Consider the following 14,079-nt stretch of genomic DNA (forward strand, 5'->3'; position numbering starts at 1 on the left):
TCGTCAGCCATTATTTTGTCAGTCACTGTTTGGTGTAGCCCTTGTCAAGTTTCACGACAAATTTCCTTGAATTTTAAATTAGGTTCAGTAGGTCAGTATATGTATGGGGTTGAATGTGAGTCACCCAAGTCATGGCACTGCGGTGGAAAAGGATCTGAAATAAGTCCTCATCAATTCTAGCTATAAAAGCAAAAATTCACTGCCATCTAACCCATTAATGCTCAGAGTGATCATTTACCATAAATCGTTACAGGTGCAAAGCCTCAGGAGCAGAACTGCCCCTTTGGCTCTCTGAGAGTAATGCTTACAGAGTGGAAAGCCTCACCTTCCTCCTGAGGAGCAGGTGGTGAATTCAAACCGCTGAGGCCCACTCCGCCACCGGGACACCCACTCTATCTAAAGGGCATGTGCTTTTTCAAAATGTAACAAATTAATTTTTTTTAAAGGATTGAGATATAAAAGTAAAAGAGACCATTCCAGAGTGTCTTCATTGGTATCAACACCAGAGAGCAGAATAACATCCCATTTGGCTGTCCCACTTCATCCCAAGCCATGTTCACATATTACCTTATGCTTAGATTCCTTCTTTATTTGATGGCCCAATCTTCCCCGTAAGTGAAATAATGTCCTCTTGTTAATACATGAAATCAATTTACATAACAAAAATCAGAGTAACTACTTTCACTCCTGTTCCTCATATGGTACATCCCTCTGGGCTCAGTCTTCAACACAATTCCTTATTAAAACAAAACAACCAAACAATCCTCACTATCATTGAGTCACATGCCCACACAGAATGACCCTAAAGGACTGAGTAGAATCGCTCCTGTGCCTTTCCGAGAATGTACATCTTTATGGACTCACAATCTTATTTCCCTGCCACCCAGCAGCTGGTGGTTTAGAACTGCTGACCTTGTGGTTAGCAGCCCAATTTATAACCCAATAAGCCACCCTTCCCTATAAAAAGGCAACAAAAACACAAACTAACCGATCTCACTGCCCTCAAGTAGCTTTTAACTCGGTGACAGGGACAGACGCGTTATCTAAAACAACAACAAAGGAAGCACAACAAATATAGTGGTTAATTTGTCTGGAGTACTGGCTGCGTCGTGGGTTAGGGTTACGTGTTGAGCTACTATCCACAAGGTCAGCAGTTTGAAACCACCAACTGCTCTGTGGGGAAAAGGTGAGGCTCTCTAGTCCCTTGATTGACAGCCTGGAAAATCTACCCTGTCCCATAGGATCATTATGAGTCAGAATTGAACCGATGGCAGTGTTTGCTGTGCATCAAAAATTAAACGGATTATGCAAAGATCTGACATAACATTTTACGATTTCCTGTCCGCTCTCGCACCCCAGCTGCAAATCACTGGGCACTTCCACTCGCCAGGCCCCAGCCCACCTTCCCGGAAGCCGCCCGCAGGGTCGGCGGGGCGAGGCTGACGCACTTCCGGTCCGCCCCGCTGACGCACTTCCTGTCCGCCCCGCTCCGCACCGGCCGAGGGCGTTCGCTTCTGGCGCTGTCGTGGAGTGTCTTGTCCCTCCGCGCGTCCCGTCCCGCCTCCCCTCGCCTGCCGCCGCCTTCGGGCTGACGTGTCTTCAGTTCTTCCGCGGCCCGGTGCTCGGGCCGTGATGGCGGACGCCTGGGAGGAGATTAGGCGGTTGGCGGCTGACTTCCAGCGGGCGCAGTTTGCTGAGGCCACGCAGAGGTGCCCGACCCCGCTCCGTACCGGAGCCCCCGATAGGCCCCGAGCGGACCGCCGGCCCAAGACCCTTCTCCCCAAGCCCCACGACCGCGGTCCCTGGTTCAGTTCTCGGCGGGGAACCATATGTCGCAAGGTGCCCCCGATGCCCCAGCCTCCCCGCTGGACGCCCCCACGGTGGCAGAGGCCGGTGGCGTCGGGCTCTCTCTGGAGTGCGTCCCGGAGGAGTCGCCCAAGTCAGCGCACGGCTTGGGTGCCTGACAGGCTGTGTCTCCCCACCCCGACGTGTGCCCACAGCATGAGATTTGAAAGGAGAGATTGAGCCCCGGTAGTATGAATACTGTGCGGACCCTTGAACCCTACGCGACCTTTTTGTGCATCACACAGATGTTCTGGGCCAGACGCATGCCCCCATCGGACATGAGCTACGAACTTGTGTCTGAAACACCCAGCCTCAGCCTTTGAGTATTAAATAGCACAGGAATAATGATCATAGAGTCCTATTTATCTATTGGCTATTTTTTGCCTGCAGTGTTTTTATTCCTTAGCCCCCTAATGCTGTGTTTTGTATTATTGGGGCAAAGTAGGACACACGCAGTAAGTGCATCGGTAACTAACAGAAGCAGTTAGGGGGTTATTAGGTCAGAGCTCCTGCCAGCCTGTGTAGACCAAGTGTATGAATGAGGCAATTTAAAAGAAAATTCTGGTTTTTGCTACAATTAAACTGAAAATTGAAGTCAAAGTAGAACAGCCTCCCCCCAACCAAATTAAACGTCATCAATTATCTATTCAACTTTGAAGGTGCAAAGCAAACCGAGAAACAGCAGGTTTAATGATTTATACATATTGAATAAGTTATTTAAGTGCATGTAAACTTGCATACTTCCTACGGGTGTTTTAAAAAAATTACTGGATCAGTATCGTTATATTAATGAAAATATATTGCATTTATATCAGACTTGGTAACTCTGCCTCCAGCTGTGTTTTAAAACCCTGTTTTCATACATCTCAGTTTCACGGTTTTATTGAGCACCAAGTATATCAGTGCAATTTTGAAAACAGCACTCTTCTCATTTCCTACAGATTGTCGGAAAGGAACTGCATTGAAATTGTGAATAAATTGATTGCTCAGAAACAGCTAGAAGTAGTTCACACACTTGATGGAAAGGAATATATAACTCCAGCTCAAATTAGCAAAGAAATGAGAGATGAACTACATGTTCGGGGTGGTAAGTAATTCCTTAGTTTTTTGTTTGTTTTTAAAGGGAAAAAAAATAGAACAATATCTTAAAACCATAATTAATACCATATGTAAATAAGATAACCCTTCTCAGTTAATGTTACCATTAGCTTTATTAGTTCTAGGCAAAGAATATTTGTATAATTTAAATGAGCTTAAATATTACTTTACAGTATTACCTTTTTTGTTCTTTTTAGTTACATTTGCTTTCTGTGAATTGACTATTTCTTTTTAGGATTCACTAATTTTTACATGTCGTAGAAATAGGAACCTAGCTGCCTGTTAATATTGACAAAATAGTAAAGAAGGACAGATGTTAAAGGACCGTTGCAAAAAACTCACGGCCATGGAGTCAGTTATTACTCACAATAACCCTACAGCACAGACTGGATTTGCTCTGTGGGTTTCTGAGATTGTAATTCCTTACGGCTGTAGGAACTCTTATCTTTTTCCCAAGGTGGAGCTGATGCATTCAAACTGCTGGTCTTGTTAGCAGTCAAATGCTTACTCCGGCAAGGGCAGCAGTTTAAAACCGCCAGCCAATACTCAGGAGAAAATTGAGGTTTGGTGTTTTGGTTGTTTTTTAATAGGTCTATCACTCACTCACTGCCATTTAGTTCTTGGAAATCAAGGCTATACTACCAGGCCTTTAAAAAAAAACAAAACAGAAAAGTTACCTTTAAGTATGTGAAAATTAAGAAATTCAATACAAGAGTGGTGCTATGCCCATCAGATTATTTGAATTGCTATTACAATTATCCATAAAAAACAATTTAGCCTATTCGAGTACTTTAATTAAAATGGAAGCAACTGTAAAAGTAATTTCATTTGTTTGTTTTTTAAGTATGACTGATGTTAGCTTTATTTTTTACCTTCTTACATAGTACTAGTTAAATGTGAGCTGGCACTTGGAATATTTAGCGATTTTCTTCTGCTGATAGTTAGAAACCTACCTATCAATTTCAAATAATGAAAAAAAATTCATCTGAAGGTAGTTGTCAGTGTGTCACGATGTCACAGTAAGTTCTGTGTTGTGAAATGAGACTGCGTACTTTCCGTGAAGTATGGCCAACTTGGTGTGTCATGTGATCTTCTTATTCAGCCTGAACTGATAAATAACACCTTGAAAGTAATATTGCTTATGCCTTCAGCCATGTAGCTGTTGGTTTTGGATTTGAAAACATCTTTGTCCTAAATGAGTGTCCTTTGTAGAAAAAGTATTATTTGCATTCAAAATTTACACCTAAAGCAATTTATAATTTTTGAGTGATATGTTCTTGTATATTGAATAAATGATTTGTGTTTTCTTGAAAGGTCGAGTAAACATTGTTGATCTACAACAGGTAATTTTTTAATTATAAAATTTCCCATTTTTAAATTTTTTGATACTGTGAATTCTTTCAATGCTTAAAAAGTATTCCCTAATACTAGTAGCATTTTTAAAATAATTGTGAAGGAATCATTATATAACCCTTACTGGTATATTGAATTAGTATGACAAGTTCTTTCTCTATTGACTTACTTGTTCTTTAGTCTTCTAAATAGACCATTTTGATTGTGAGATTTGTTAAATTTGGGATGGGAAATCACTAGATTTTCATGTTTACATGGGTTTAGTATGTGAAAGAAGTAGATAAATATAAAACAACGGTAAAAATATATTCAAAATATATAAGTGCACACCATCACTAAGGAATACTGTATCCTGTAAACAAGAAGATTGTCAGATTTTGTGTGAAATTATCTGTGAAAATGTTATAGACTAAATTATGAATATTACAGACATGTTGAAATGCAATTATTCAGAATGGAAAGTAGATCTGCAATAAGCCTTTAATTTTTGACTGAAGCTTTTACAATATTTCAACCAATTTGAATTTTACATTTGAGAATAAGTATTAAAAGTTTTACAAAGTGTGGTCTAAATTTAGAACTAAAATAATATGAACCTGACCCTAAAGGAATTTGTGCATATTTTCCAGGTTATTAACGTGGATCTGACTCATATTGAAAATAGAATTGGTGACATTATTAAATCAGAAAAGCAGGTTCAGCTAGTGTTGGGACAACTGATAGATGAGTAAGTATGCTATTTAGGAGCACTTAGTTTTTCTTTTTCTTTAATACAGTTTATATTTAAATGTAGGCTAATTGTGGCCAGTTAGGTACCTTTAAGAATTCTTACAATGCTGAATTTTATTGTAAGAGCATAATTCAACTTAAAAAGTAAGTAGCTAGTTATGTAGGGTCCTCGAGTGTGGTATAAAATCTTTTCTATTATCTTCAAGCAACATAAAGCTAACTTTCTATGCGACCTTATCTCTGAAAGTAAATTTATTCTAACAAGTAATACTAAAATTGACAGCCAGATTGTCACTGTTAAAAATATTGCAACATTTGTCTTCTGATTAACCTTATATTCAGTCACATTGATAAAAAACGTCATATTGTGAATAATGAATGTTAACTTACACATATATAAATTTCAGAAAATTGAAATGTATATTCCTTTGGGGCATATATTATGACATCATAAATGAAAAAGAGAATAGAGAGGAAAATATTTCTAATTATGATTTTTTCCCTTGCTTTTTAATATCAGGAACTATTTGGATCGGTTAGCAGAAGAGGTAAATGATAAATTGCAAGAAAGTGGCCAGGTAACCATATCAGAACTGTGTAAAACTTATGATCTTCCTGGAAACTTTCTGACACAGGTATTTCTCTTAATAATGTAATATGTCTTTTTAGATATATAAAGAATTTTAATGGAAGAGAAAAGCTAGACTCTAGCTGTTTCTTGTAAAGCTTTTAATATTGATATAGCAGTGTAGTATTTTGGAATCCTTCTTAAACCTTGATGATTCGAACCATAGAAACCAAATCAAACGCACTGCCATCCAGTTGAGTCCTACTCAGAGTAGCCCTTTAGGACAGACTAGAATTGCTGTTTGGGTTTTTGAAACTAAAGGTCTTTATAGGGGCAGAAAGCCTCATGTTTCTACCATGGAGAAGGTGTGTTCAAACTGCTGACCTTGTGGTTAACAGTTCAGTGCAGAGCCCACTCTGCCACCATGTCTCTGTGACGGACTATGTTGCATAAAAATGATGTCAATCTTCCTGAATGTAGGGAGAGCCTAAAAACAAATTCTAAGCTCTTGATATAATAGCTAATAAGCCATTTAGTTTATGTGTTTAAGTAGTGCTTTTGCTATCAAGTACACAGAAACTTTATACAGGATATTTCCCATTCTGCCTCCTTATTTTAGTTTGAGAACTAGCTGATGAGGATCATGATTTAGAAAAGTGGTTTTCAACTAGGGACATTTGGCAATGTTTGGAGACATTTGTGATTGTTAAACTAGGAAGAGAAGGAGGGGGAAGATGCTGATGGCACTCAGTAGATAAGGACCAGGGATGCGGCCAAACATCCTCCATGAACAGGATGCTCCCCAACACCCGCCTCACACTCAATAAAGAGTTCTTGGGCCCAAAATGCTACTAGGATCGTGATTGAGAAATCCTGATTGAGTTTTTCTTTTGCTGTGACTTTTTCCCCTACTATACACACAGTGCAGTGGGGAGCATAAACAAGGAATCTCACATGTCTTTGACCTTCGATACTGGTGTTGGGAGTCAGGCATCTTGATTTACAGTGGAATAACAAGTGGCCTAAAGTAGAGGCACTGTGTCTTTGTTTTTTGGGTTTGGTAGATTGACATTTTAGGATTTCTGAAGTCTTTAGAACAGTGGAAAAGGCATGGACCTTGTAGTTAAATAGACCTTGATTTGAATCCTGATTGTACCACTTAATCTCGTTTGACCTTAAGAAAATTGTCTTTTCTAGTCAGTGCATCAGATCACATATATGAAAACTGGGAATCGGTATGCTTTTTTGTAGGTATTATGTGAAAATATTTGTCACAAAGGATGTCGTCAATGAATGATAACTCTTTTATTTTATTTCCTATAACCATTAAGTGGAAAGACAAGTCTTTTTACAGGTATATTTTACTTTTAGGAAATCCAGGTTGTAAAATTTACTAAGCTATATGTGTATGAGATTAATTTATAATACACAAATCAATTTGGTCACCCACTTTTTAGAGGGAACTCCCCTAAGTTACATTTAATATACTATATAAGGTTTAAATTGTACATTTTACAAAGCATTTCAGGAGCCTAAATTCTGTTTAACATGAACAAGTGTAAATCACAGTAAGTGGAGGGGGGTGGGTGGGAATCTTTTATAAAACATTTACAAAATACCAAATCAGATCCAGATTTCTTGTAAAACTATCCTTCTGAGTACATTTTAGAAATTTATGGTTTCTTAATATTTTTGAGTTCTAATTTTTCTGAACTTTACAGTTACCAGTTTATATTCATACTGTTTTCCAAAAGCTCATTAAGAAGTTGTCTGAAAGGAATTTTTCAGTATCGTGTAAGTAGCAACAGTGCTGGCATGGATAGATGTAACTTGGTGGGATGTTTAAGATATCCGGACTTAATTCAGCTGTGCCTGCCTGCAGGCACAGAGCAGTTCTGGAGAAATGTGTGCGTGCGTTTCAGAGTGGGTTGTCAAGAAATCTCTCCTTGCTGTAGAATGGGGAACCAGACTGTCCATCACAGTAGTTTTATGGATATATCTTGTTAGTATTCACATCATAGAAGATAGCTTTCATGGTTTTTAAGAATTTTGAAAGGAAATATATTTGCCTTCACTACTACTACAAGTTCCAGATGGGTTCTTCCCTGAAGCCCACGTCATAGCTATCTATGTTTGTGTAGAGAGCTGCCTCTTAACCTATTCATCTGGTCGATCACTTGACTTTACTCCAAATAGCTAAGCCTTTTGACCCATTCATTTGTTGTTTCTAGATAAGGAAGGTTTCTGGAATCTGAACCTTTAGTTTACGTATCTCTTGAATTTGCTCTTGTTGAAATTTCTCATTATATGATACAACAGCATGCAAAATGATCATAGTATGACCCTGCAAATGTGTTTTGCATCTACTCCTAGGCACTAACTCCGCGGCTAGGTAAAATCATTAACGGGCACATCGATCTTGATAACAGAGGAGTGCTTTTCACTGAAGCGTTTGTGTCTCGACATAAAGCACGCATCCGTGGGCTCTTTAGTGCTATTACCCGGTAAGCTTGTTTGACAGCAGATGTATTTTTACGTTTCTTAGGTTGTGGTTTGCAAGCGTTTTTTTCCTAGTAGATGGACATTTTTGTTTGGTTTTGGTGGTGTAGGGGTTACACGTTGGGCTGTGATCCATATAGTTGGCTGTTTGAAACCACCAGCAGCTCCATGGGAGAAAGACTAGGCTTTCTATTCCCATAAACAGTTACAGTCACCCTGGAATGATGGCAAATACCTGCAATTTATTCAGAAGACCTGTGGATCATAGTTCTATTGTGTATTAACCCAGCAACCTTGCAGATAGGTCAGACAAGTCGGTCACAGCCTCTTTGGGCCTCCGATTCTTCATCTGTAAAAGGTAACTTTTGTAGTGGGTTATATGTGTTGGACTGGTCACACTGAGATCACAATTCAAGCCCACCAGCAGCTCCTTGGGAGAAAAATGAGGCTTTCTGCTCCCATACAGATTTACAGCCTCACAAACCCAAAGAAGCAGTTCTATTCTGTCCTCTAAGGTCACCATGAATCAGAATTGACTCAATGGCATTGAGTATGTCCTTATTGTTGTTTACCAAATAAGGGGGCCTTGGTAGTTAGACCAGTGGTTCTCCACCTTCCTAATGCCGCGACCTTTAAATACAGTTCCTCATGTTGTGGTGACCCCCAGCCATAAAATTATTTTCGTTGCTACTGCATAACTGTAATTTTACTACTGTTAAGAATCATAATGTAAATATCTGATATGCAAGATGTATTTTCATTGTTACAAATTGAACATAGTTAAAGCAAAGTGATTAATCACAAAAACAATATAATTACATATTGTGAAATATTTATTTGTAATTACAAATAAATGAAATTTTATCTTAGAGCATGGTGTAGCATGGGTAACAGTCTTAATATGACAACAGTAAACTACATTGCTACATTTTGTGACAGTGTGGGTAAAAAGCCCACTTCAGTGGAAGGTTGAGATAGCTTCTTTCTCACCAGATCAGCATATCTGCTTGTGGGCGGACCCGCCTGGAGACGGATAGAGGAGCGGTGTCTTGGTTCCTAAGACCATCGGAAATATGTGTTTACTGATGGTCTTAGGTGACCCCTGTGAAAAGGTTGTTCCACCCCCCCACCCCCAAAGGGGTTGCGACCCACAGGTTGAGAACCGCTGTGTTAGCTGTTGTGCTGCTAACAGCTGCAACACACTAGCCTTTCCAAGAGTGACCGATGAGGCCATCTGCTCTCATAAAGATCTATAGTCTTGGAAACCTTACGCAGTGGGAGTGGTTTTACACTGTCACTGTGAGTTGGAATCAACCTGATGGCCTGGAGAGTGTTCATTTGGTTGCTTGTTTACTTATCAAATAAGGTTCTACAATTCTACTTAATTACAGTGTTTATTTTACAACGTGTTAACTTACCTAAAACAAAAATTTCTGAAATGGCTGGATTTGTGTGACAAACTCAACTTTAGAATTCAAAAACTGCATTTTCAATTATTCCTTTTCTCCTGTCATCAGTTTAGCTCAATGATTTGTGTCCGTCCAGCCATTATGTGCAAATTTCTCCCCTCTGAAAACCCAGACCTCCCTGAGCTTCGTATTCCCTGTCTGCTTTTCTCCTTAACAGTTAACCTTCTTGGGAGTTGACATCTTCACTCACCATCTCAATGTATTCACTTTCTACCACTGTTTAACTTCTACCACTGACCTAGCAAAAAGTCACTATCATTAAATCTCTCAGCTACTTACCTGCTGATGTCGAAGCAGTATTTAACGCCAGTCTTCTTGAAATCTTCTCTTTCCTCTTTTCCTTTTTAAACACCATTCATCACAGGTCTCATCGTCACTTTTTCTAGCTCTTCCATTCCCTCGGAAGTTTTATGTCAGACCATCTTTTTCCTCTCTGCCGTAAACTGTCTTTCTAGATAATTTCAGATTCATACTGTTCTATCTCCTTAGTATCTCCCCTTAAATGTCTTATAACTGCCTCAAACCCGACATCCTAAAAGAGCTCACCAACTCTGGACCACCATCTGCTCCCCGAACTGGATTTCTTCTTCTGTTGTCTCTCCTTTCCTTTCACAATCTGACACTGAAACATTGCTAGTGCCATCCTGAAAAATTGGTTTAAAAAATTGATTCACTAAAAAATTTAGTGAAAATTATCATTTCCAAGAAATCCCAAATACAGGGCTTTTAAGTATTCAGTCATTTCAAGCAACCATTTCTGCTCTCCCACTTTTTATAGAGAAAGTTCACACATCTTAATAAATCAGCAGTAGAGTCTTAGTGTAGTTGGAATACTTAAGTATTTTATTTGTATATATAGAAGTAAAAGCAGACAAATCTAAACTAGAGGACAGATTTAATTGGCTTAAAATAAGTAGAAAAGAAAATTATGGTTGAAAAGGAAGATTCAGAATCCTGTTTCAGCTTACCTTTAAAAAAACAGAATTATTTTAAAAGAAATGCACTTATTGGAATCTACTCAAAAAAGATACAAAACATAACCACACACAGACAGGAATATTCACAACAGTATTGATGACAGTTTTGAACTAGAAACAGTCCAAATGTCCATCAGTTGGTAAGTGGATAAACAAAGTGCTATATCCATAAAATGGAAAGTTACTGAGTAATAAGCAGGAACTAATAAATCGTCCACAGTGGATGCACCTGAAAATCTTGCTAAGTGAACGAAGCAAGACGTAGACCAAGTATTGCTTCCATTTTTACAGAATGCCTAGAAAGGCAAATTAGTAGAGACAGCAGGAATTAGTTGCAGACAGGTATGCAGTAACTTTTGAGGATGATGCAAATGTCCTAAAACTAGATTATAACAATGAGTGCATAATTATAAATTTAATATCATAGAATTGGTTTCTTATATGTTATGAACTTGAATATAATCCCCTTTATGGAATTTAAAAATCGTTTATTAAAGCAGTTTTTTAAAGATATGCATAATCATTATAGAAAATACTGTGAAGTAAAAAAGAGCATTTAGCAGGCCCTTCCCCATGATGCACCCTAAATTGCTAGTATATCTTTCCAGATTCAGTTCATATATAATTTCGTTCTTCACAATGAAATCATGTTTAACAATTACCGGGATATTCTTTTTTAGGAAAAGGACTTCCCAAATAAAAAGAACGGAGAGGAAGAAAATATATATACCTAAAAGGCAGGGCAGATAGTCATGTATTACCAAATCTGAGGTGCAAATTTGGTAAAGAGCAAAGTAAATTGATCCTAGATTGAGAAGATAGAAAAATTTTCTGGTGTTTCGTAACTTAATCTTGTTTCAGTAGGTAAATTTTAGTGTAATTTTTATTTCACTTTCCCTTTAAGTTAATTGGTGTTTTTATAAATTCTATCCTGTTTTTTGAATTCATAAATATTTAGAACTAGATAATAAATATGAAGGTTTTTAGTTTGTCTTTTTGTTTTATTTTCCTTTTCCTATCCATAAAGGCCAACAGCAGTAAATCCTTTGATATCAAAATTTGGATTTCAGGAGCAGCTCCTTTACTGTGAGTTTGGCTTAAATCCTACTTCACTTAATTAGCTACCGAATGACTGGTGATTGTAAAACATCTTGATTTTATTGTTCTGCCGTCTACTAGCCTTAAAAGTAAGTTTGACTAAAGTATTTCTTGGTGATAAAAGTGTTTATATACAGGCGTATCTCTGAGATACTGCTAGGTTGATTCTAGATGCTAAATGGTTAGTCACTTGGACTTTATGTGCACAAGTGTCTTTATACTCTACTGTAGTCTAATAAGTGTGCAGTAGTGTTAAATAGTCAAAGTGTGCAATGGCATTATGGAAAAGTTTGAGATAGTGTGAGAGTCACCCAAATGTGACACACAGACACAAAGTGAGCACTTGCTGTTGGACAAATGTGTGACAATTGACATGATCAATTTGTAAATAACAAATGTCAGTGAAGTGACATAAAAGCAGGTATACCTGTGCCAATTTTTATTTAAATGTCTACGTATTAAATCCATGAAGCATTTTGTATTTACTGTTTCTGAAAAACAGAATGATGAAAAAATTACATATATACATGCATATATACACACGTATGGATGTAATTTATGTACATAAACACACACAGTTTGAATTCTGTTATGCATATTCATGCACATACATAAGAGGGAGCTTCAACTATTCCATGTAAAAATTCATTATCTTTCTATTGTTCTTCTTCCATGAAATTTTTAAGGCCTCCCTATGTATATAACAATTTTTAGTGAGATTCATAATAATTTTTACTTTGTATCTTACATTTTCCCCCTGTATTTTCTAATATGAACATACATATTTGTTTAATTACTAAAAATATTTTACTAAGCATTTATAGTAATAAAAATAGATGCTAAGCATTCAAGCAACATGATAGTAATATATCCCCCAAGTATATTAATTCATTGTATGTCTTACTATATCTTGCGAAACTCTCTTAGGAGATTTAGATTCTCTTATTTGTTTGTTTGTTTGTTTGTTTTTTAAACTTATCTGAAAGAAGCCTGGTAGCACCGTGGTTAGAAGCTTAGCTGTGAACCAAGAGGTTGGCACTCAAACCCCCTGGTTGCTCAGTGGAAGAGAAGACCTAGTGCTCTACCCCCATAACGGCAACAGCTCAGGAAGCCCTATGGTTTCTGGCCTGTCCTGTTGAAGCAAAATGGATTCGATGACAAACACCAACAACAATAAGCTCTTCTGAAATAATTTTTAAAAGCAATGGCTTAATCTTTTAACTCATATATCTGTGCAGATATTAAAACCAAGATTAACATCAGAGAAGAAAGCTAATTGTAGCAATAAAGATCAGTGTTTGGTTCATTGATGTTTTTCACAATCCGAACATTAAATTAAAGACTCATTGAAAAATATGTGGTGAAGAAAGCTGATGGTGCCTGCCTATCAAAAGATATAGCGTCTGGGGTCTTAAAGACTTGAAGGTAAACAAGCGGCCATCTAGCTCAGAAGCAACAAAGCCCACATGGAAGCACATCAGCCTGTGTGATCACGAGGTGTCCAAGGGATTGGGTATCAGGCATCAAAGAACAAAAAATTATATTGAGAATGAAGGGCAGTGTGGAATGGGGACCCAAAGCCCATCTCTAGACAACTGGACATCCCTTTACAGAAGGGTCGGGAGGAGACGGGCCAGTCAGGGTGCAGTGTAGCAACGATGAAACATACAATATCCCTCTAGTTCTTTAATGCTTCCTTCCCGCGCCCCCCCTCCCCACCTCTCCGCTATCATGGTCCCAATTCTCCCTTACAAATCTGGCTAGACCTGAGAAAGTACACTGGTACAGAAAAGAGCTGGAAACAGGGAATCCAGGACAGATCCCCTCAGCACCAGTGGTGAGAGTGGCGATACCAGGAAGGTGGAGGGAAGGTGGGGTAGACAGGGGGAACCGATTACAAGGATCTTCATATAACCCCCTCCCTGGAGGATGGACAACAGAAAAGTGGGTGAAGGGAGATGTCGGACAGTGTAAGACATGACAAAATAATAATTTATAAATTATCAAGTGTTCATGAAGGAAGGGGGGGAAATGAGCTGATATCAAGGGCTGAAGTAGAAGGCAAATGTTTTGAGAATGATGATGGCAACAAATGTACAGATACGTTTGACAATGGATGTATGGATTATGATAAGAGTTGTGTGAGTCCCCAATAAAATGATTTAAAAAAAAAGAAAATGTTACTGCTCTCATTTCATGGATGAGAAAATGGAGGCTTAAGAGAGTGAACTGGTCAGAGCTTCAGAACTAGTAAGTGGCAGACTTGCAGTTTTGATAGAATCTGCCTGATTTCAGACTTTATCCTCGTGATCACTGCATTACAGTGAACCCTCGTTTATCGCAGTTAATCGGTTCTAGACCCTACCGTGATAAATGAAATTCCGCGAAGTAGGATTCCTTATTTGTAAATTAAATATTTTCGTAGTTAGAGCATAGAGGACAT

At 38.2% G+C, this 14,079-nt stretch overlaps 1 protein-coding gene across 2 annotated transcripts in view; it reads left to right on the top strand.

Annotated features, from left to right (window-relative positions):
* The first annotated feature begins 1,591 nt into the window (after positions 1-1,591).
* UFL1 (UFM1 specific ligase 1) overlaps positions 1,592-14,079 on the top strand; it is a 35,466-nt gene continuing 22,978 nt past the window's right edge. Inside the window, exons 1-7 of one of the 2 annotated variants that reach the window (XM_045294378.1) lie at positions 1,592-1,709; positions 2,787-2,932; positions 4,258-4,286; positions 4,926-5,023; positions 5,546-5,660; positions 7,967-8,097; positions 11,566-11,624. In XM_045294378.1, coding sequence (XP_045150313.1) covers positions 1,633-1,709; positions 2,787-2,932; positions 4,258-4,286; positions 4,926-5,023; positions 5,546-5,660; positions 7,967-8,097; positions 11,566-11,624 — 655 coding nt within the window. In that variant the 5' untranslated portion in view covers positions 1,592-1,632. The remainder of the gene's footprint in view (positions 1,710-2,786; positions 2,933-4,257; positions 4,287-4,925; positions 5,024-5,545; positions 5,661-7,966; positions 8,098-11,565; positions 11,625-14,079) is intronic. The other variant, XM_004710910.3, reaches the window with a different exon arrangement.

This window comes from Echinops telfairi, unplaced genomic scaffold (assembly GCF_000313985.2).
Source record: "Echinops telfairi isolate 266 unplaced genomic scaffold, ASM31398v2 ScPeMD7_3533;HRSCAF=4204_0, whole genome shotgun sequence".
NCBI classification, from domain to species: Eukaryota; Metazoa; Chordata; class Mammalia; order Afrosoricida; family Tenrecidae; genus Echinops; species Echinops telfairi.